The sequence below is a fragment of the Schistocerca serialis genome, chromosome 5 (genome assembly GCF_023864345.2).
Source record: "Schistocerca serialis cubense isolate TAMUIC-IGC-003099 chromosome 5, iqSchSeri2.2, whole genome shotgun sequence".
NCBI classification, from domain to species: Eukaryota; Metazoa; Arthropoda; class Insecta; order Orthoptera; family Acrididae; genus Schistocerca; species Schistocerca serialis.
This window is the reverse complement of record NC_064642.1, coordinates 245123021-245148434: the sequence shown is the minus strand read 5'-3', so window position 1 is coordinate 245148434 and position 25414 is coordinate 245123021. Positions and strand designations below refer to the sequence as shown.

General features: G+C 37.9%; 1 protein-coding gene across 3 annotated transcripts in view; it reads left to right on the top strand.

The window, feature by feature from the left end:
- Positions 1-25414, top strand: part of LOC126482296 (transmembrane and coiled-coil domains protein 2) — a 183931-nt gene that overhangs the window by 67260 nt on the left and 91257 nt on the right. For 2 of the 3 annotated variants that reach the window (XM_050106306.1, XM_050106305.1), the window contains exons 5-7: positions 13153-13345; positions 13537-13765; positions 25155-25199. In XM_050106306.1, the coding sequence (XP_049962263.1) occupies positions 13153-13345; positions 13537-13765; positions 25155-25199 (467 nt within the window). The remainder of the gene's footprint in view (positions 1-13152; positions 13346-13536; positions 13766-25154; positions 25200-25414) is intronic. The other variant, XM_050106307.1, reaches the window with a different exon arrangement.

Genomic DNA, 25414 nt, shown 5'->3' with positions numbered 1-25414 from the left:
TTGCCACAAGCCAGACAGATTTTTTTTCCCATAAGAAATGTTCTAAAAATTGCTAGTTACTGTAGATCTACTCCATTACAGTTTTATATTTTTGCCTTTATTACAAATATATTGCTGTTGTTTTTCAGTTTTATTGTGTTAAAGTCCTTCCTTCACTATGTTTTCTTACATAAGTCAGTATCTTTTCTTTTGAACTACCTCAAAGTTTAGGCACAGCAAGGTGACACATTGGTTAATACATTGGACTTGGATTTAGGATGACAGTGGCTCAAATTTCCATCAGTCCTTCCAGATTTAGGATTTCCAGGGTTTCCTTAAAATTACTTAAGATAAATGGTGGATAGTTGGTTTTTAAAAGGTCCCAATCGATTTTCTTTCTTATAATTTAACAGTCCTCATTTTTGCTTAATCTCGAATTACATAACTGACAGGACATTAAACCTTCTCATACCCCATAGTCCAACCTGTTGATGAGAACTTCTCAACCTGCATGACTGAGGATCTTACTTGAGATCAGTCGCTTGCCTCTATCAAGTTCAAATTTGATGCTTGTTGTCTTCTGCTGCAGTGTTTGAAACTACTACTCTCTATGCTCATTCTTGACCTTTTGACCTTCTCCCAGTGTACTTCCTACAGATTTTTGATTAAGAATACATGCATCCAAATCAATGGTCTGTTGTCTACATCTCATTTAATTTAAATTGTGACACATAATTTCAGTCAACTAAGCTTTGCTGCCCTTTATAACAGTTTTATTTTTTCTGTTTTGTACACTTCATATCTCACCAGCTTTTTATCCTGTGCTACTGGACATATGTGAGCATTGCTTCCTTGGCTGTAGGATGTTTCAGTAGAAATTTCTGGATGTGTGACCATGTCATAATGACAAAAGTTCCAATCTTTCGAGTTTAGAAGGTAAATGTTAAACTAAGTGTCATATTCCAAATCCTGTCATAATTTGTGGAGGAACTGGCTAGGGAAAAATACAGTGTCAGGTGGACATATAGCCAGTATTACAACACTAACAAAGTCAGGGATGCTAAAATACACAGAAAATACCATCAGCTGTATATAGTTGTAGCAAATAAGATCAGATGCCAATGCAGATTATTCTATGTTGATGAGGCAGGCTGATGTCTTAATATGAATATCACATATGGTGTAGATAACAGACAAAGTCATTAGTGACGGAACACAAAGTGTTTCAGGAATACACAGTTTTGGGAAGTTTATGCACTAAGAGCTAGATCAGAAAGGCAATTGGAATGGTCAAAAAGGCAATTGGAATGATCATGCAGTCAGTTAACATGATCTGCAATAATGGTTGTGAGCTACCATCTCCATGGCTTCCAGAATTAGCCTACCTGTCTTTAGATAAGGCTTCCATGGGCGCCACATCAGGCTAGGTTGAATTCATCACACTTAAAAGAGCATGTTGTTGTTGTTGTTGTCTTCAGTCCTGAGACTGGTTTGATGCAGCTCTCCATGCTACTCTATCCTGTGCAAGCTTCTTCATCTCCCAGTACCTACTGCAATCTACATCCTTCTGAATCTGCTTAGTGTATTCATCTCTTGGTCTCCCTCTATGATTTTTACCCTCCACGCTGCCCTCCAATACTAAATTGGTGATCCCTTGATGCCTCAGAACATGTCCTACCAACTGATCCCGTCTTCTAGTCAAGTTGTGCCACAAACTTCTCTTCTCCCCAATCCTGTTCAATACTTCCTCATTAGTTATGTGATCTACCCATCTAATCTTCAGCATTCTTCTGTAGCACCACATTTCGAAAGCTTCTATTCTCTTCTTGTCCAAACTGGTTATCGTCCATGTTTCACTTCCATACATGGCTACACTCCATACAAATACTTTCAGAAATGACTTCCTGACACGTAAATCTATACTCAATGTTAACAAATTTCTCTTCTTCAGAAACGCTTTCCTTGCCATTGCCAGTCTACATTTTATATCCTCTCTACTTCGACCATCATCAGTTATTTTGCTCCCCAAATAGCAAAACTCCTTTACTACTTTAAGTGTGTCATTTCCTAATCTAATTCCCTCAGCATCACCCGACTTAATTAGACTACATTCCGTTATCCTCGTTTTGCGTTTGTTGATGTTCATCTTATATCCTCCTTTCAAGACACTTTCCATTCCATTCAACTGCTCTTCCAAGTCCTTTGCTGTCTCTGACAGAATTACAATGTCATCGGCGAACCTCAAAGTTTTTATTTCTTCTCCATGGATTTTAATACCTACTCCGAATTTTTCTTTTGTTTCCTTTACTGCTAGCTCAATATACAGATTGAACAACATCGGGGAGAGGCTACAACCCTGTCTTACTCCCTTCCCAACCACTGCTTCCCTTTCATGTCCCTCGACTCTTGTAACTGCCATCTGGTTTCTGTACAAATTGTAAATAGCCTTTCGCTCCCTGTATCTTGCCCCTGCCACCTTTAGAATTTGAAAGAGAGTATTCCAGTCAACATTGTCAAAAGCTTTCTCTAAGTCTACTAATGCTAGAAACGTAGGTTTGCCTTTCCTTAATCTTTCTTCTAAGATAAGTCATAAGGTCAGTATTGCCTCACGTGTTCCAGTGTTTCTACGGAATCCAAACTGATCTTTCCCGAGGTTGGCTTCTACTAGTTTTTCCATTTGTCTGTAAAGAATTCTTGTTAGTATTTTGCAGCTGTGACTTATTAAACTGATAGTTCGGTAATTTTCACATCTGTCAACACCTGCTTTCTTTGGGATTGGAATTATTATATTCTTCTTGAAGTCTGAGGGTATTTTGCCTGTTTCATAAATCTTGCTCACCAGATGGTAGAGTTTTGGCTCAGGGCTGGCTCTCCCAAGGCCGTCAGTAGTTCCAATGGAATGTTGTCTACTCCAGGGGCCTTGTTTCGACTTAGTGAAGTTCGGTGGCAGGAGGAACAAGACTTCTGGTCAGGTGACTACAGGGTTATAAACACAAAATCAAATAGGGGTAATGCAGGAGTAGGTTTAATAATGAATAGGAAAATAGGAATGCGGGTAAGCTACTACAAACAGCATAGTTAACGCATTATTGTGGCCAAGATAGATACGAACCCCACACCGACTACAGTAGTACAAGTTTATATGCCAACTAGCTCTGCAGATGATGAAGAAATTGAAGAAATGTATGATGAAATAAAAGAAATTATTCAGATAGTGAAGGGAGACGAAAATTTAATAGTCATGGGTGACTGGAATTCGAGTATAGGAAAAGGGAGAGAAGGAAACATAGTCGGTGAATATGGATTGGGCTAAGAAGTTTAATATGCCTTGAAAGAGCATAACACACCAATATTTCTCAGTTGTGACCAGGTATAGCAAGAACCATGGACCTTACTGTTTGGTGGGGAGGCTTGCGTGCCTCAGCAATATGGATAACAGTACCGTAGGTGCAACCACAATGGAGGGGTATCTGTTGAGATGCCAGACAAATGTGTAGTTACTGAACAGGGGCAGCAGCCGTTTCAGTAGTTGCAGGGGCAACAGTCTGGATGATTCACAGATCTGGTCTTGTAACATCAACCAAAACGGCCTTGCTGTGCTGGTACTGTGAACACCTGAAAGTAAGGGGAAACCCCAGTTGCAATGTTTCCCAAGAACATGCACCTTAACTGCATGGTTAAATGATAATGGCATCCTCTAGGGTAAAATATTCTGGAGGTAAAATAATTCCCCATTTGGATCTCTGGGTGGGGACTACTCAGGAGGATGTCTTTATGAGGAGAAACAAAACTGGTGTTCTACAGAATGGAGTGTGGAGTGTCAGATCCCTTAATCGGGCAGGTAGGTTATAAAATTTAAAAATGGAAATGGATAGGTTAAAGTTAGTTATAGTGGGGATTAGTGAAGTTCGGTGGCAGGAGAAACAAGGCTTCTGGTCAGGTGAATACAGGGTTATAAATACAAAATCAAATATGGGTAATGCAGGAGTAGGTTTAATAATTAATTAAAATAGGAATACGGATAAGCTACTACGAACAGCATAGTAAATGCATTATTGTAGCCAAGATAGACAAGAAGCCCACACCTACCACAGTAAAAACGCAAACTCCGCCCACAGGCCCTGGCGAACCCAATGGTATTGACTGGCCACCGTGTCGTCCTCAGCTCACAGGTGTCACCTGATGCGGATTTGTAGAGGAATGTGGTCAGCACACCGCTCTCCTGGCTGTATGCCAGTTTCCAAGACGAGCCGCTATTTCTCAATCAAGTAACTCCTCAGTTTGCCTCACAAGGACTGAGTGCACGCCGCTTGCCAACAGCACTCGGCAGACCAGAGGGTCACCCATCCAAGTGCTAACCCAGCCTGACAGTGCTTAACTTCGGTGATCTGTTGCCAATGTGGCCAGGCCATTGGCTACACCTACCACAGTAGTACAAGTTTATATGCCAACTAGCTCTGCAGATGATAGAGAGATTGAAGAAATCTATTATGTGATAAAAGAAATTATTCAGATAGTTAAGGGAGACAAAAATTTAATAGTCATGGGGGACTGGAATTCAATAGTAGGAAAACGAAGAGAAGGAATAGTAGTAGGTGATTTTGGACTGGTGTTAAGGAATGGAGGAGGAAGCCACCTGGTAGGATTTTGCACAGAGCGTAACTTAATCATAGCTAACACTTGCTTTAAGAATAATGAAAGAAGGTTGTACACATGTAAGAGGCCTGGTGGTACTGGAAGGTTTCAGATAGATTGTATAATGATAGGGCAGAGATTTCGGAACCAGGTTTTAAATTGTAAGAGATTTCCAGGGGCAGATGTGGACAATGACCACAATTTATTGGTTATGAACTGTTAATTGACAAGAATAGGGGAAAGAAATACAGTAGAACAAGAATGGGTATCTTTGATTGATGAAATAGTGAAGGCACCAGAGGATCAAGTTGGTAAAAAGATGAGGGTTAGCAGAAATCCTTGGATAACAGAAGAGATATTGAATTTAATTGATGAAAGGAGAAAATATAAAAATGCAATAAATGAAGCAGGCAAAAAGGAATACAAACATCTCAAAAATGAGATCAACAGGAAGTGCAAAATGGTTAAGCAGTGATGGCTAGAGGACAAATCTAAGGATGTAGAAGCAGATAACACTAGTGTTAGGATACCGTATTTACTCGAATCTAAGCCACACTCGAATGTAAAGCCGCACCTGAAAAATAAGACTCGAAATCAAGGAAAAAAAAAAATTTCCCGAATCTAAGGCGTACCTGAAATTTGAGACTCGAAATTCAAGGGAAGAGGAAAAAAATTAGGCCGCACCTCCAAATTGAAACAAAGTTGGTCCATTGTGATATGAGACACAATTTAGGTCGAATGAATGACGATACAGCTATAGTAGTTTGGTTCGAGTCGTAAGCTTAGCAGTTACGCTTTACCAGGTAACCACTGCTATGCGTCAGGCGCTCCGTCCGTATTTATATGGGTACCCTTCCTTTTTCGTGTGCTTCGTCTGGTTTGAATTGATTGCTTATTTTTCTTTGATCTGATAAGAGCTATTCTCTTTGTTATAGGCGTTTACGTCACTCTAAAATGAAACTGCATTATTTTAATGTGTCATGCATTGTTTGTCGCATTCCGATAATGAGTGTTTACGACCTGTCACCACTCGCGGCACGGCTTGCTCTTGTGTGCACTACCGCCGCTTATGATAAAAAAAAGAGAGAAATTGTCTCCTGTTTTCTTTGATAAAGATCAACAAGGAGCAAATAATAGACTGCGTATGACAGAAGATGCTCGCAACGAGAGTTTAGCGAAACATTTTCTCCGTTTGAAAATCTTTGCAGACGCCTCTTTAGTACATTGCATTCTGTAAAGAAATTAGTCATATTAGATTTAAAAATCTTGTCAATTGCCGTGCTTCATTTCTGACTGTGTCACTATTAGGCATAAGAATAACACGAATATAAACATGACATGATATGTTTATTCTTCCGCGTTTGCTGTTGTCTCACTCTAGTTTCGTAGTTTATTAGGCAGACAGGATTTAAATGAGATAGCAGCAAACACGAAACAATACATGGCAGAATGTTTATATTCATATTGTTCTTATGGTGACGAGAATCCTGCATGTGATTCACAATTTATAAAAGTTCCTATTAGCAACCATCTCTTCTCACAGATAGGAAAAAATTCAGAACGTAGAGTTGGCCATATTGACAAACATCCCAAACAGTCATGCCAGTTGGATTTTCGTAGTACTTTGAAATGCTGCTGCATTCGAAGATGAACAATACGGAATTTGTATTTATTTCGTTGGATAATGTATGAAAATGCAGTGGGCGAAACTCGGGGCGGAGAAAAAACTCGTCTTCCACCCTTTTTTTAAATTTATTTACTGACACAGAGGTTTTGGCACCAGTATTTATCTTTGTGCCTGCAAAGTATGCCTGTGTGGCGCTACATATATTCAACGGCAGAAGTTAGATGTGGCGGCGCCTAGCAATATCTTACAGAATTTCCACTTACTTTGCAATCGATTCTAAGCTGCCGGCTGTTTTTTGGATTACAAAAACCGGAAAAAAAGTGCGGCTTAGATTCGAGTAAATACGGTAGATACTGCCTACAGGAAAATTAAAGAGATCTTTGGAGAAAAGAACATGAATATCAAGAATATGAATATCAAGTGCACAGATGGAAAACCAATCCTATGCAAAGAAGGGAAAGCAGATAGGTGGAAGGAGTATATAGAGAGTTTATGCAAGGGTGATGTACTTGAGGGCAGTATTATGGAAATGGGAAAGGACATAGATGAAGATGAAATGGGAGATATGATACTGCATGAAGAATTTGACAGAGTGCTGAAATACCTAAGTCAAAACAAGGCCCTGGGAGTAGACATTATAACATTAGAAATACTCCACAAGATTTCGGGATTGCAGCCGGATCTCATCGACTTCTTTCCACGATATTTCGGCTGACAACCTTACAGCCATCTTCAGGCGAGTGTTTGACAAATTACTGAACTATCAGTTTAATAAGTCACAGTTCCAAAATACTAACATGAATTCTTTATGGATGAATGGAAAAACTAATAGAAGCTGACCTTGGGAGACCCTACCACTTATCTTAGGAGATGGGCTAAAGAAAGGTAAACCAGCATTTCTAGCATTTGTAGACTTAGATAAAGCTATTGACAATGTTGACTGGAATACTCTCTTTCAAATTCTGAATGTGGCAGGGATAAAATACAGGGAGCCAAAGGCTATTTAAAACTTGTACAGAAACCAGATGGAAGTTATAAGAGTTGAGGGGTATGAAAGGGAAGCAGTGGTTGGGAAGAGAGTGAGACAGGATTTTAGCCTATCCCCGATTTTATTCAATCTATACATTGAGCAAGCAGTGAAGGAAACAAAAGAAAAATTTGGAGTAGGAATTAAAATCCTCAGAGAAGAAATAAAAACTTTGAGGTCTGCCAACAACATTGTAATTCTGTCAGAGACAGCAAAGAACCTGGAAGAGCAGCTGAACGGGATGGACAGTGTCTTGAAAGGAGGATGTAAGATGAACATCAACAAAAGCAAAACGAGGATAATGGGATGTAGTCTAATTAAATCAGGTGATGCTGAGGGAGTCAGATTAGGAAATGAGGCACCTAAAGTAGTAGATGAGTTTCGCTGTTTGGGTAGCAAAATAACTGATGTTGGTCGCAGTACAGAGGATATAAAATGTAGACTGGCAATGGCAAGGAAAGCATTTCTGAAGAAGAGAAATTTGTTAACATTGTATATAGGTTTGAGTGTTAGGAAGTCTTTTCTGAAGGTATATGTATGGAAATGAAACATGGATGATAAACATGTAGACGAGAAGAGAACAGAAGATTTCTAAACGTGGTGCTACAGAAGAAGATGGATAGATCATGTAACTAATGAGTAGGTACTGAGTAGAATTGGGGAAAAGAGGAATTTGTGGCACAACTTGACTGGAACATGGGATCGGTTGGTAGGAAATGTTCTGAGACATCAAGGTATTACCAATTTGGTATTGGAGGGAAGCATGGAGAGTAAAAATCGTGGAGGGAGATGAAGAGATGAATACAATAAGCAGATTCTGAAGGATATAGGTTGCAGTAGTTATTCGGGGATGAAGAGGCTCGCACAGGATAGAGTAGCGGAGGGAGCTGCATCAAACCAGTCTCTGGACTGAAGACTGCAACAACAACAACAACAACAACAACAACAAAAATAACAACATAGCAGTAGCATTGCTACATTGATGTAGCTGCTTCCATTTATTTTTATAGTATTAGCCAATTAAATCTCTTAAAAACTCTTTCTCCCCTGACAACATTACTTTAGTAGCTTCCTTGTCATATGGTGATGATTGTCATGGAGACACAGTAATTACATTTATAACTGTACTGTAACTAGAACAGACGTCTTGATGGTGGTAACCTACAATAGAGGACAAAGCATTGAAACATAGGATACTGTAAGTGATGACAGATGCATAGGATTGTTGAAAGCTTTGCAAATTTCACATGTTGGTTAGTATGGTTTTAAGGACAAAATAATTAATTTTGAGACACACCCTTAGACACAATTCTTAATAAACAACTGCCTCAGTTTGAAAACAGTCATAATATTTTATTCATGTTCAATTTAAAATTGAAGTCCAAAATAAAAACTTGATGAAAAATCAAAATTATGTGTCTACCTGGCAGTGATAAGTGGTAAAATGAAGACTGCTTATAATTGTTTGATAAGTACAATGAGGCTTTAGAAAATTAGAGGAAAGTTGCAGAGATTCCAAAGATGTGGACGGAATCGAAACTTTCCAAAGATCAGAAATGTAAGAGTGAATAACGCAAATGCTCAACAAGATATGCACTATTAATAATTTGAAAAGGAAATAAGACAAAAGAGAAAAGAGAATACAAATGTCAGTAAAACTTTTGCTTCTTAAGACAATTGAGGGCAACAGTCAAAATGTCTGCAAAAGTAATTTCCTGTTTCTAAATCTTTGAAACTCGAGAAAGAAGTATTAAATGAAAAGGAAATAAGATTACTACAAACCAATGTGTAATTTGTAAGTTGTGAAATTAATTTACTTTACTTATTTGTTGTACATATAACAAGCAGAGTTTGTACATTGCCATAGTTCTAGTTCACATATCTATTTACATACAAGATTGCAGTAACTATACTTTTCCTATCAGTAAAAAAAAAATTCATACATTACTATATAAATCAGAAATTATCGGTTTCCTGTTAGGAATACAAGGTTATGTCTGTATACACTAACAGTTTTACATTGAGTCCATACACCTGAAAATAGTATTCACTTAAATTTTTTTAGAATGAAATTCAGTAATCAATTGCAAATATATTCTTATTATGCTTTACTGGTTCTGACAAATTAATTTGCCGTCTTCAGAAGCCTACAAAATTAGGAATATCATAAGTCTTTAGCCCTTGGCTATAAATTTATGTGAAGTATAAGCAATGTATTACAGTAACTTACTTAGTACTGGTTTAGCAGATGTCAGTATCTTCTTCGTAGATTCATAATTCAATGATATGTCCAGAAATGTACATATTGTATGTGATTACTATAATATAACTCAGACTGACAACTTACGGTGACTGAATCACAACTATGTACATGTCAAGCTATTATGCTAGCAGCAAGGAACATATATAAAATGGTATAAAAGTATAACCCAGGTGTATAAAGAAGTTATATATAGTACATTTGGGGAAAAAACATGGCACATAGTTCTAGTATATAAAGGGAATGGGCAAATTTTCACATTTTGTAGGAGGTGGTATGTGGTCAAAACAGTGTCTGTTTTTTTATTTTTTTAATCAAGTTGATCATTCAAGGAATATTTTGAATTTAGGTGGGAATGTTTATATATTTCAAATTGTTGTAAAAGGTCCATTTTTGTAGCGCTTGTCACATATCTGCAAAATTTCAGTTTTAAGCAAGGATTTAGGAGAAAGAATGTGTTTCTCTATTTTGAGATGTTCTCCAAAAGTTAACTAACATGAATTCTTACTGTCTTTGTTGAGAAAGTGCCCACAGAAGTGGGTCTTAAATGCCCTACCTGCTAGTACTATATGAAAACTTGAACATGTTTACATGGTGTTTTATATACGCCAGTTGTGAGAAATTTGTCAGTTGGAGGTTCCTCATTGTGTATAAAGAGCAACTTGTGATGTTATTGGTGGTAAAGGACACAGTGGTGTCATATTTTTTAAATAAATTATGTACACAATACAAAATGTCACCTAGAAATGGGGTAGTTATGCATTTCTTAATGGTAATGCCATTTTTATTGAGTGTAGAGGAATTTATATTCTTGTTGCTTTTATTATTATAAAGTTTTTGTACAAGGACTGCTTGATGCCCATTTTTGACTGCTATATACCTTTAAGTTACTAAGTTGCGTAATAGTAGCAGAAGGGGTTGGAAGCACCTCAATAATACTGTCGGTCATAGTGTGAAAGAATGCCAATTGTGCTTAAAGGGGCAGCAAGAATAGGCATGAATGATGGTATCTGTTGTGATGAGTTTCCTGTAAATAACAAAGGTAATTTTACCATTATACTAAACATGGTTTCAGGTCCAGAAAACTCAGTTCTTCATGTTGATTTTGTATTTCATATGTAAATTTAATTTTAGGGTAGAAGCAGTTTAGTGACCCACGAAGTGATTTGACGTTCTTCACATCTCCCTGTAATACAGTGACAGTATCACAACGTATCATCTGTAGAAATAAATGCTATTGTTTAGAGTGGGGTGGGAATTAAGAAAAATGTCAAGTAGAAATCTAGCAAGGCAATTCTCAATAGCAAGCTTGGTGATATTGCTGACCATTGAAACTGAAGCAGTTATATAGCATTATGCTTCTGTGAAGGAGATATTGACATGGGCTAAACCAATAATATGTAATATGACTGGGGCAGGGGGGGAGGGGGGGGGGGAGAGCAAAAATAACCAGGATTTTTGTTATTTTGCATGTTTATTGAACTCTACATTCATAGTCCTTTTTCCCTTTCAAAGTATTCTCCATATGCATTAATGATGCACTTGTTCCAACACTTTTGCCGCAGCTGAAAGCAGTTCTGGAACTCATGCTGCAGAATGCTTTTCAATGCTGTTAGTGTGTTTTCTTTGATGTCATCCACATCACTGAATATCTTTCCTTTCAGAGTTTGCTTCATCTGGGGAGGGGGGTGGGGGTGGAGGGGCAAAGCCAGATCAGGTGAGCTCCCATTTCTCCAATGGTCTGGCTGTATTCATCGCATAACTGTTTGTCCCAGAGAAACGAACTCCTTGTGGACAATTTCATTGACATCAAATGACAAATAAACATTGTTTTCACACTATATCACACTTGACATTCTTTCTTGAGCCATGGTAATGTTTAAGTTTTCCACTGGCTGAATGCTTGGTTTGACTCTGGATCATAGCCATAGCACCAACTCTCATCCCCAGCCACAGTTCTTTTAAGAAAATTTGGGTTGTTCTGCACTTCAGTCTTCATGTCGTGGTAAACATTCACACGTTTTTCTCTTTGGTCATCTGTGAGCAAGCGAGGAACAAATTTTGCAGACACCTTTCTCATGTGCAAATTTTTGGTTAAAATTTGCTAGACCATGCTCCACGACCCTTTAGTTTCCTCTGAGATTTGATCAATGGTCCCTGGATGGTCATCATCAATTGGATGTTTGATTGTGGCATTGTTTCCATCATTTCTTCCTGTCGAAGGACAACTGGGGTGTGATGTGTCTTCAGTTGACATGTTGCCAGGTTAGAAATAAGAAACCCACTCGTAGACCTGCAATTTTCCCAAAGCTTCATCAGTAAAGGCGTGCTGAAGCATCCCAGTAGTCTCAGCTACAGTTCTCCATAACAGAAAACACAGTTTCACACAAACTCTTTGCTCCTCCTTGTTGACCATGTCATTAATTGCCGAAAGGTTGAAATAGTAACACAAACTATGAACACCACAAACTAACTACTTAATTCTGACTGATGCCAACTTATTACTGAGTGATGTAGGAGACCTCAAACTAAAACTACCTAGCAGCAGAATGCGTAACTACGAAGTGTGCATGTGCAACTGTTAAATTCCAGTTATTTTTGGGCCTCCTCTTGTATACTTCTTATACTTCATATAAATGAAGAACCAAGGTCTAAAGATTTATAACATCCCTAATTTTGTAGGCTTCTGAAGATGGCAAATTAATTTGTTGAAACTGGTAAAGCGTAATATATTTGCAACTGGCGACTGAATTTTATTCTAAAAGATATACAGCTCAGTTATTCTAAAAGATATACGGCTTCCAGCTGCTGGATTTATGAGTATATGCATAATTTTCCTCATATTGAAAGTTATGCATTCCCATCCTATGTTACTCATTCTCCTTCAAATCCTCTATTCCTCAAAGTTTTTATTTTCTCCGGATAGCTGAATCTACACCTTCTCTAAAAGTTGGAGTTCCTTGTTATTTTCTTTTTTTTATGTTAACATTTTTAATCTTTTGCTTATCATATCTTATTTCATTACTCTGTTTTCCTTCTTTTTATTCAAAAAATTTGACAATTAATAATTACATTGCTTTTTTGACTGGTTATGTGCAATCACTAAACATTCATATTGTTTAATATCATTTTCATTCAGCTGTTGTTTATAGATAGAAATAAAAATGATTAAAATGATGAGTCAGCCAAAATTATGCATGTGTGTAAAAAATCCCTTTCTCAAAAATAACTATTGAAGTTTAAGCTTCTGGAACACAGTCCATTTCCAAAGTTAGAGTAGAAGGAAGGAAGTCTTGGAGGAGGTGACAGAGGATAGGATAATGTCAATCAGGATGTGTTGCTAAAGGTGAAGAACTTTCTACAAAGAGCAAATGGACACAACAAAGGAGGAAGATTGGAAAAAAAAGTAGTGACATTATTTCCTGGAGCCACCATAGACATAAATGTTATTGCTGTATTTGTTAGTGTTGCACATTTTTGAATATGTTGATAGAAGTCAGGAGTGGGAAAATAGAGATGTGTGCAGTGGTGTTATTAGCACTTCTTTTCCTGCTATTAAAGTTGAGGAGTGATGATATTGAAAATGCATTTGATATTCTAATGTGCCAGTGTATAATCTTACAGGAGCTGTACCATCCCTCTACATCAATGTTATCCAATGGTTCATCAGAACATGTAACAGCAGCACTGTCAGGTGATGAAGTTGATGGGCATAGTATGTCTGATCTCTCAAGAACAAGAGCTGCCATTGAACACATGCAGTCCAAGATTGGTCGGACAAAGGAAATGATTCGTGATGAACAAACAACGCGAGATGGTTTGTACCTATACAGTCTTAATTAACACCTACTTTTAAGGAGTAGATAGTATAACATGCTGATACAGACACACTTAGTAAACATAGGTTGAAGAGTTTGTCTTAAACTTTGTTTACCATTTTATAATTTGTATTACTCTGCCTCTTAGGGCTAGAATGTATAGGAATTTATGCATTTGTTTGTCTTACAGACAATGTAAATGAATATTTGAAACTAGCTGCCAATGCTGATAAGCACCAGCTACCAAGAATCAAGGCAGTCTTTGAGAAGAAGAATCAGAAATCAGCTCAGTCCATTTCACAACTGCAGAAAAAGTTGGAAAGTTATAATAAAAGGCTTCGAGAACTAGAGACGCATGGTCTTTCCAGCTCTCATAGGCAGCCACGGGAGGTGCTGCGTGACATGGGGCAGGGACTGAAGTAAGTTTGTCAACAGTGTCTCAATATAACGTAGACTAACATAAATTCTGTAAAAAAAATTCAGGGAGGACTAGAGTCTCTTCTCTCTCTCTCTCTCTCTCTCTCTCTCTCTCTCTCTCTCTGTGTGTGTGTGTGTGTGTGTGTGTGTGTGTGTGTGTGTGTGTGTGTGTGTGTGTTTCTTACAATGGCACAGCCTGATTGATCTCTATATTGAGAAACTGCGATTGCCTGGGGCAGAAGAGAGTGGGAGAATCAGCTTAACGGTTTCTCTCTCCATTCATTGATCGTGTTGCCCAGCTCATTTGATATAATCAACTCCAGCTGCATTCATTCATTTACTTATATTGCAGTTAACAAGTCTGCAAAGATCTCAGACTTTTTTTAAAAATAATAGGAAGTGTTTTGCAGTAGTGTCCAGTCATTTTCTAGACTACAACCAATGGGTCAAAATCAATTCAGGTAAATCCATGTGCATTTATACTCCCCTCCCAAGATAAGTTTGTCATAACAGGGTGTTAGCTAACAAGTTGGAGGTGGGTACGAGACAAGTGTTAGCAACGATAGAAGTGTGGAGGATTATGGCATCAAAGAGTGTGCTGTAGGACAATTCCCATCTATTTAACTTGGGTAAGCTGATGTTGAGGAGAGAATTTAGGTTCCACAGGATGTGAAGCAGTCCTTGAAGTTGAGCATGTTGTGCTCTGCCACAGAGTGGCCAACATTGTTCTTGGCCACAGTCCATTAGTGGCCATTCATTAATATGGCCCCATGTAAAATGCTGTGCAAAAGTTACAGCCATGTTGGTATGTGATGTCATTGCTTTCGTTGGTAGCTTGTTGTCTGATACAGTAGGATATGTGTGTGACAGGACTGGAATAGGATGTCCTAGGTGGATGTATCAGACATGTCTTGCACTTGGGTATTCCACAGGGTTACAACCCATGTGACAACCTGTTAGGAGTAAGTGTGGTATAAGGAGGGAGCAGTCCCAGCTGTCAACCACCCTTTGTCCTCTCCCTCACTCCATCTTACAAAGCCTTAGCCTGTCACCCCAGTCAGGCTGTAGCCGAGGGCAATGTAGTTGGCTGGGAAAATGTAATAGTGAGTGTGTATAAGTGAATGTGTGTATTATTACTTACCGGTGAAGGAAGTTTTTGTCCAAAACCTAGATATATTGTCAATCTTGTTTTTGTGGTTCTCAACTGCTCTGCAGTTTTGCTGACTTGTGAGAGGCTACTCCTTGCTGTTTCTTGAATAATGTTTTCTTTCTTTTGGTTTCCATTTCCTTCTTCTCTTTTCCCTTTTCTTCTCTCTATTATTTGCCAAGTCAAAAAAAGTTATTAAGTACTGCAGATTGAGGAAAATGAAGTGATAAGTACTCAATAGAAGTACCTGAGTACACAGTATGAGTTTCCTTCTTGTGTGTGTGTGTGTGTGTGTGTGTGGGTTTTTTTTTTTTTTTTTTTTTTTTTTTTTTTTTTTTTTTTTAATTAAAAAAAGCAGATATCTTTCCTATTCTTCTGACTCCCCAATTTAAACTAAAATAGTAGTCAGTTTTTGTACTTCTTCAACTGAGATATGGTGTCACATTTTCTTGAACAGTTCTTTTACAAAGGTGTTGTCATGCATTTCATCCCTACTTCTTGAGCAATTTGCAGATCTTCTATTCTTATTTCACAAATTCTGCCAAAGTTAGTGTCATAGCAATCATCTTTCCACTAACAATATTCATTGTACACACTCTTCATTATTAATCTCCATGGCTTGTTTAACAACATTAAAATCTATTCCATGCTCAGACATCCTGTCACCACCTACAACTGTCGGCTCACAAAGTTGTGGAATCACTATGCCATCAACAATGTATTTAGATTCGCCAATTTCAGCTTCCAATGATACTTGTTTCCTGGTGGGCTTATATGGTACTTCCATAGCTCCTAAAATTTTATACCTGCTTCCTGGTAATTCAGAAGTATCTGCAGCTCTCTTAAAAAGTAGCCCATAAAAACTTCTTGCCATTACAGACACCTGTCTTCCAGAATTTGAGAATTCTTCTCCACCCTTCTTTGCTCTAATGATAATACTGTTCTAGCTTCTTTATAAAGTAATTCTTCTTGCTCCTCACTCGGACCTCTGGCTTGATCGTGATAACTTGCTTCTGCTTGAGCATCACCTCCTTGTTTATATGGTTTGTAGAAAGTAATGACCCTTTCTGCCAAGCTCTGAATCTGATCCTATTCCAAACTATTAATCATTCCCCCACACATCATTCATTTCTTGTCTCTGTTCGTTTGGTGGTCTTCGTTCATAAAATTGCTCTTGTGCCAGGTTTCATCTGCTATCATTATTATTCTCCTGCCTAGGTCTTTGATGAAATTCACTGTCTCTGTAACCATAAAATCTTTCTTGAAATTGTTGTCAGTGATTACATTGTTGTCTCTAGTTCTGCTTATGCACCTGTTTGTAATAATCTCACTCAGATCTGTAATGATTTCACTCAGATCTGTACTGTAATAGTAGTAGTAGTAGTAGCAGTAGTAGTAGTAGTAGTAGTAGCAGTAGTAGTAGTAGTAGCAGTAGTAATAATAATAATAAAAATAAATTATTATTATTATTATTGCTGTGAGTCTCTAAAAGTTCTGTATCTCCTTTGTGTGTCATCACTTTCTGTTTGATGTAAAAATTGTCTCACCCAATCAACTTTATTGATAAGGGCTCTCATAACTGTCTTCATACTTCGGATTTAACTGTCTTCATACTTCGGATTGTAGATGTCTCGTGACCCCATTTTATATCAATTATTGATAAAATTATTTAATTGGATAGATAAAAAATGTACTCACCAAGCAGTGGCAGAAAAGACTGTTGTGGTTGGCAAGCTTTCAAACCAGGCCTCCTTCTTCAGGCAGAAGGGTTGAAGGTGAAGGAAAAGGACTGGTGAGGTCTGGGAAAAGGGGTAGAGTTTGGGAAAGTCACCCAGAACCACAGGTCAGGGGAGACTTACCGTACGGGATGAGAAGGAAAGACTGATTGTTGGTCACTGCATTGGACGAGATTTGAAAACCTGAGAGCTTTGGGGTGGAAGACTGCCATTTGTTGTTTTAATTTCCTATATTTTTCATTGTCTTTTGCATCTATTTTTCACTGCACCCTCCCACTTCTGTTACGTACAATGCACTTAGCTTGTCACTCTTATTAACTCGTGCACGATGTTTTAGTAGTAATCTCTGTCTTGCGTATTACTCTGTCTTCCACCTTGAAGCTCTCAGGTTTTCAGATCTCATCTGATGCAGTCTCCAACAGTCAGTCTTTCCTTCTCATCCCGTATGGTAAGTATCCCCTGACTGATGGTTTTGGGTGACTTTCCTAAAATCTACCCCTTTTCCTAGACCTCTCCATCCTTTCCCTTCACACTTCTTTCTTCCCGTTCAACCCTTCTGCCTGAAGGAGGAGCCACTGGCTCCAAAAGCTTGCCAGTCACAACAGTCTTTTATGTGTGTGTTCTGCCACTGCTTGGCAAGTAGATTTCTTATCTATCTAGTTAAATAATTTTATGACATCAGCTATAGATAAGTACCATTTCTTGCCTTATTCCTTTTCCAAGGATTCTGTTACTGTTGCATCCGCCTCTAGCTAGTATTTCTTATCATACTGCAGATTGATAATGCTATTCTGTGTACACATTGACAAACACTTTACAAAAAATGCAGTTTCATTGTAGGGTAAGTCTTGCTTTTTCATCTGATTACATTCCCCAGTTGTATGCATCTCCGTCCATGCAAGTAACTCCATACAAAACCATGTCTGCCTCTGTCCATGCTGGTGGCAACACACTTCTAAAGCTTCTAATAAATGTACATCTCATTTGGAGTTGAATCTGTTAGCAATATTCTGTAGGAAGTGCATCTGTCTTCACATTGCGCGACACTGTTGATGTGCAACCAATATGTATGGTCAAATATGCAGCCTCAGTTCTTAGCCCAGTCACAAGGGCATCATGTAACATGTTATACTTGCTGAAGGTTACACACTTAGTGCCTTTTTTTTCACCAGCTCGTTAACCTGTGTAACATATGCTGTTAGCTCATCTTGCTTTAAGGCCACTTCCTGGACTTTGAAATCTGGACTTGTGATCTTTGTACACTGAATGTGCAAATATTTTCCACTGCAACAATGTGCTACTGATCTCACTGTTGCTGTTGTTTACCTCGAAGGCCCTCTCATTGTGTTTCGCATTCTACTCGTCCTTGAAATTTCTGTGGTTTTGTTCAATGTTACTGACAGCAATATTTTCGCTCTCTGATACATCTTTTCTCAGCTTATTAACTACTACTTGCTGATGCTAAATTATAATCTCCTTTTCTTTTTTAAACTGCTTTGCAGTACTTGCCTGCAATTTGCATTTCTTTCATAAATTTCTTTTAACTGTTCATAGTATGTTCTTGACCTTTTTTTTTTCTTTTTTTCTTTTCTTTTTGCAAGACTGGCTTCACTCTGTAGACATACTTACATCATACTAGGGAAATCTCTACCATGGGGTTGTCCATTTTCACTTCCTGTTGCTTAATTTTTGATATTGGTGTGAATGAATGTTGCGTCAGTACTTCTAGTGTACTATTCATACCGAAATTAATTTGTGAATAACCATATTCCGAATAAACTGAATCTACAGACATTTCTTTCTTTGTGGCGACTTTAATTAATTCATCGCTTTCAATATTAGTCATCTTGCCCTTGTTATCCATTTTGTATTTGCTACAACATGGCACACAAAGGAATCCTACCTCAGCACAGCATAACGCTCAGTCTCTCATTATACTGATTGTAAATAAATGCAGCACACTAATTACACTGTATGTCATGCTTCACAGCAATGGAATACCATGGAATACTGTGCCCTTTGCACAGGAATTAGGCGACACTTATTCTGTCTGGCCTCGGTAATGTTCTTGTTACTGGTGCATGACAAAATAATATACAATGCAGAGAGTAAAACCAAAACAGTCTGGGATGTCATTAAATAGGAACCAAGGAGACATAAAAAAGCATAATAATTTACTGATAAGAGAGTGGGATAAAATAATTGATTCACACCAGTCAACAAAGTATGTGAATGACCATTTTCGTAGGCCTAGCACCTGCAAATGATTGTGCTCTAATTACAATGCTTCTACTACCAACAACAAAACATGAAGTCAGTAAAATGGTACAAACAATTAAAAAAAAAAATGATAGGTGTAGACGAAGTACCAACATGTGTGCTGAAACAATGCATACAGAGTATAAGAGTTTTGCTCAAGAAATGTAATACAAAATGTAGAGACAACTTCTGACCTCGTTATGCAGCTGTCATCATTCTCAAAAACAATAGAATCAACTTTGAAAGACAGGTTAATGAATTACTTCAATAAATAAAACCTTCTAAGTGAATCTTAGTTTGGCTTCTGAAATGATAGCAATACAGAATGAGCTGTAGGACAGTTCACAAAATGAGTACTTGATGCTCTTGACAAGGATAAGTGTGCTGCAGCCATGTTATTAGACCTTTCTAAGGCTTGTGATACTGGTGTGCTTCTGGGTTTTCTACCAAGTTGTTGTTTCAGTTTCACTTTAAATAATGCTCTGACTCCAACACTCAATTTATCAAAATCTCACCCACTAACACATCCACCAAAGTTAGAAGACACAGTGAGAATTTTGTTTCATAGAATCAGTGACAGCTCCAAAAAAATAAGAGCATCAGATGGCCTAGTGGGCATCAGAAATAGAATTTGGCTACAAATAACAGTGAGAGACCAACAGTAGATCACAATCTGACTGGAGTCCAGGCAGCGAGAATATATAATGGCAAAACTTACAACATCTGAAGAAGGCAGCTGGGTCAGTTGTTGAAATATTGTGCATAAAATGAAAATAACAACTTCTCAGGAGAATACCTGGAAGCGCACCATTAATCAATTGTGACAAGAAAACTTGAGGGGTCACATAGCTCTTGACACTGTTGACTATAAGCTTCCACTAAATAAACTAGAATCATTAGGGAGTCAGAGTATCATATTGGGGCCAATACTTTTTCTGATGCAGATATGACTTTTCCAATAGCATTAGCTAGGGCTGGGCAGATGGTACTCGCGTCTGAACAGAATAGTGTGTTCCCAATGCTCTCAGGTGTGTTTGATGAACACTCATGTGACATTTGACTCGTGCAGAATGATTGCAAAGGGTAAGCAAAAAACTGCACACTAGCCACAAGGAGCAATTTTTTGTCCTGGTTAACTTTGACAGTTTCATGAAACACAGGTGGAATAGCATTAAATTGTGTCACTGCACAAATTCCTTTTGTATTTCAACAAATTGATTATAAAGAGTTCTTACACAGTTACTAGTATGTACAAATATGTAAACATCTTGCTGATTTTTAAGTAAGGATAGCAAGGTGAAAATGTTGTCCCCAAACAGATCTTATTTGAATGAAGCCTGTGCAACGTTTCATTTGTGTATAAGAGATCATAATGATTTAGCAAGTGGAATGCAAATGTGAATTTCAAACTGTGTTTACGTATTAGAATAACGGGTAAAAATGCTACCAAATTTTAATCAGTTTGCAAATTTAAAAAAAAAAATTATTGTGGTAAACCGACTGTAATTGATATCACAAGAATAAATTACAGCAGAAAGACCCAACTTGTGAGAGGGCTCTGTGTGGCAAACTTATAAAAATATTCTTGAAATATATTCAGCTTGAGTGCATTACTCATTTACTTTTTCTTTTGTATACTTTAAGTTTCCACTGGATTCTAAATCCATGTATGTTTTTTGAATGAACATGTTCAAACATACTTTCAGTATGGATATCAGAATTACACTAAAATGATTTACAGTTATTTTACAGAACATTTTTGATATACATTATTGATGAATGTTTTTCCACAAAGAATCTTCAGGTTGCTTATTCTGAGCGGAGGCCCCTTATGTGCTTCATACTGCATTGGAAACTCTCTGCTGTACTTGCCATGATGCAAAGGCATCTGCTGTTGAACTCCAACCACTGCATGCTGCCCAAGGCATACTTCAAACAAATAATGAAACAACACAAACATACATTTGTGCTGAGACTTATTATACGTATAAAAAATACGTATTGCCAAGCTATATTGTTTAAAGTGCGTAATCTTTAACGTAACACTAATAAACTACACATTCACTCATTTAAAGACAATAAGGGTACAGAAAACTTCACACCTGTGGCTATTGAGGAAAAAATGCTGAATTTAAGTATGAAAAGTTCCGTACCCTCACACTTGGAGGTAGTATCATTAGAGGTCACTAAATCACAGGATGAGCAAAAGGTCAAGAATTGGACAGAATCATGATTTCAGTTTTTTATTTACTTATTTATTATTATTAGTTGCCATTGTTACATTTGACCTGCACTCTAGAAGGTATTTCAATCCATATTTCACAGCTATTTTTATTATAAAATCCATAATGCATTAAAAATGCTAAGAGAGGTCATAGTATAGTACCAAAAAAAGTCGCTAGATCACTGGTCGATGGAAAGATTGAGCAGAATGTGAGATTTCTGAAGCTGTGATTTAAACTGGTTGAGCACTTAATTGTGCTTAAGCACTTAATTGTGGCAAAAAATTCTGTTTGCAGATGACAGCACCATTGTAGTCACTGAGAAAACAAGTGAACTCCTTGCACAATTTCTTAGCATCAGTAACATGACGTGGAACATTAAGAAAACAAATGCCATGAATTTCAGTTTGAAAAGGGAAAATGATGCTATAGACAGCATAGCAGACACAATTTGTGGGACTGAATATTGATTCGTGTTTGAAGTGGTGTGAACTCTCAAAGATACTAGCAGACATAATGTCATCAGCATGTTATGCCCTTAGTCTTGTCATCAGTGTGCAGCAGTCTGCGTCTTTGTGTTACATACTGTTCACTCTGTTATTAACTATGGACTTCTTTTCTGGGGAACAAAATATGAGCAACAATGTCCAGACTGAAAAAAAGCATCACAAGGATCATAACCAAAAGTTATTGTTAAAAAAACCAAGGTTCTTGCAAGTATCTGTTTGAAACACTGGAAACTTTGACTGTGCTTCGTGAGTACATTTACCAATCAATAATTGCAGCTCAAACACGTCTGTTCATGATCATGGAACAAAACCTAGACTGAACGTACATTTAGCACTAAAGAGGGCATTTTTTACCAAGGAGTAATGCTATACAGTAAATTACCAAAGGATATTGAAGAGATTACTAAAATGAACTTACTTTAAAAACCTGTTAAAAAGTACCTGTTAAACAAGACTTTCTGTACAGTGAAGGAGTACTTAATAACACAAAGTAGCATTTTTTTTTTCCCCACTGAAAACCTGACTCCCGAGGCTGCGCAAAGTATAATACTAACCCCTTAACCTCTTTCTGAGCCTAACATCTCACTCATTATAGATGGATGCTGACTCAGTTCTCCAGGCTAGCAAATATGAAGTTGTGATACACAAAGTGGAAACCAAATATTGTCATCGTGGTCCCCAATGTCAGCTGATAGTGTGTGTTGTGTTAACTTATGAAGCAAAAATGTGTATAGTGTATGCAGTGACCAGTAGTGAGAAATGAATGAACAGTATAGCACCAACTGACCTTTTACATTATTTACTGTGCTTTGCTTAAATTACTTCAGGCATCTGTTGGCTTGGTTGCTACTACACGGCCAGGGCCAACTACCCGTCCTCGTCAAACTGGACCTGTATGCATATGAATGCCTGTATGTATGAATTGTGTAATTGTTATCCTTAAATTGTAATACCAAGGCATGTCCTCATGAAAGTGATGTACAGGTAAATAAAACTGCTGTTTTTGTTTGTTGCTATCTGTTGTTTTGTAACACCTCTGCTCAATGTTCACTTTTATTTCAATATAAAAAATTATGAATGGAGTCACACAGTGTCACAGGTAGAACTCCTTTTTTACTTCTTTAAATAATTAAAAGCTTCAGTCAAGTTTATGGCAATCGGATGTGTGAAAAGGGTTTTTTACGTAAGTACACAGATAGCTATTAAACTGAACCATGCACGCTTCAGCCTATATGTGTATGGAACTATACATGGTGGAGAAAAATTGTCACAAAATTTTAACCCTGGATAGCTGATGCCAGTAGGAGCCAAAATTACTACTGTTGTGTTGGTTGAAAATGCACTATTTTTAAACTATAGAAACTTGGTGCCACGCGCTCCGATTAGCTGTACGTTGGTTGACGGGCAGCACTATGGTTGTCGGTTCACACATACAAACGTCCCTTGCCCCGTAACTGCCCCAACGTCATATGAACATGGGTCGTATAGGTCTTGCTGTTTGTCTCCACCTCAAGTCAGAGGCATTAGCACATAAGCTTCACTTCGGGGCATACACACACATCCCCTGCGATTTAGTGATAAAGGAAGCATGGTGGCACATTATTCGTTTGAAGAACGACGAGATGTGGTTTGTGTTTATGGACTACCTCCTCGACCTGCCGGGTCAAATTACCTTCACTTTTTGCAAGAAACTCTACCCGGCCTGCTGGAAGATGTTCCTCTGGACATACGGCTACGCATGTGGTCGCAGCATGATGGGGCACCCGCACATAACAGTCGTGCTGTGCGCAGATATTTAAATGAACTCTTCAGCAGCTGGGTAATTGGCAGAGTTGCTCGAAGGACGTGGCCCCTGCGATCACCAGACCTCACGCCACCAGAATTTTTCCTGTGGGGATGCTTCAAGGTTCTTGTTCACCAACCCAGACATGAACCACCTAGAAATGAAGAGGAATTAATGGATCGCATTCAACATGCTGCCAGTTACATCAGGGCAATGCCAGAAATCTTTGAAAGAGTTTAGCAAAACACCATTTGATGTTATGAAGCTTGTGTCATGTCAGAGGATTGACAGTTCGAGCAACTGCTTTAAGTAAACAATGTCCTAGCTACAGAAAAGGCCCTTTTCAGGGCCGACCCAACTATCTAGGGTTAAAATTTCGTGACACAATTTTTCTCCACCTTGTATTTAATGATCAGAACTGATGTTACTGAAATTAAACAGTTTGTTTTCTCACTTGTAAAAAGTTTTTGGCTCCTCATTAACTTCTCTCAATCAAACATCAATAACTCTGCTTAGCAACAGAAGTTAGTTTCTTTTAACTAACTCATGTCACAAGTATTTCAGATGTTTGTGTACTTCCCCTTAAATTGTTCAAAACTACTTGTGATATTCTACTTTGGTACACATTCACCTAAGAAATTAGTCTGCTACCAATGGCTACTCTACATTTATCAACCTGCAATCTTCAGACTGCTCAAAACTCAAAATTGTACACTTTGTTGCTTCACAAGGTTACTCCTCTTGAATATTCAGTCACAAATGTGACTCAGATACTTTCCATAATCACTTTTGTACTTGGTTTGCTTCAAAATTAAACTTTTGTCTGCACTTGTGGGCCACTGCTCAGCCATCACCCTTGGTCTCTAGCCACTGACTGACTCACTCCAACAACTCCAAAGCACATGAGATGTGCCTGGTATTCCCCAGCCCTTGCTGTGTAACTTCCAGAACCTTGTGTAATGTCAGCGACATCATTACCACCAGATATGAGCTACTGATACTGGTCTTTAGGAAAGGCATTGATAATAGCACCATTATAGTAGAACTTGTCCTATGCAAACAAGAGTAACCAGCACCTCCACAAACCATGGACCTTCCTTGGGTAGGGTGGCTTGCATGCCACAGCAATATGGATGGCTGTATGAGAAGTGTGACCACAGCAGAGAGGTATCTACGGAGAGGCCATCTAACATATTGTTCCTGAAGAGGAACAGAAACCTTTCCAGTAGTTGTGAGGGCAACAGTCTGGGTGATTATCTGACCTGACACGGTAATGTTAGCCAATATGGCTTTTGTATTCATTCCTGAAATTTCTGGCAAACTGCAGAGGTTTGTAACTTCCTGTCATGGCTGTTTCAACTCGGGCTTGTGGCCATCTTCATGTGTGTACATTTGCTTCTGTTTCTTCCATCAAATTAGAAAATCTTCAGCAAAAATGTAGGAACTGCAAGAATGAAATGCAAGTGGAAAAATGGGTGCCAAGAAATGAATAATTGTAACAGCTATAATGAGGGGGAACAATACATCACCATTTCATAACAGTATAGTAAGCTTTTCTTAAAATTTGTGATTTTGTTGTTTGTCATTGTTCTGCCTTTTATTGTATTTGCTTGAAGTGTTCTGTGTTTGTGTGAATATATCCAACCCCTCATTTTTTTAAGATGAGGAATAAAACAACAAATAAATAAGGGATTAGTTGGATATTTTGTCATGATGTCACATTGTTTGCTTTCAGAAATGTTGGTGGCAACATTCGTGATGGTATCACAGGGTTTTCAGGGTGAGCATTAGCAAACTTAGTAAATGAAGACTAGGCAGTTCTAACAATTTCTGTTAGTTCTCTTTTGAATGTTGATGTTGCTTGGTTTAGTTATTTGCATGTTAGTGTTGGTTTGCAGCATAACATAGCAGCATTTGTTTGGTGTGAACAGAAATTAAAAAGCTTGCTGTCAGTAAGACTGATAAATTCTATAATACATGTGTACTAAAATTGTT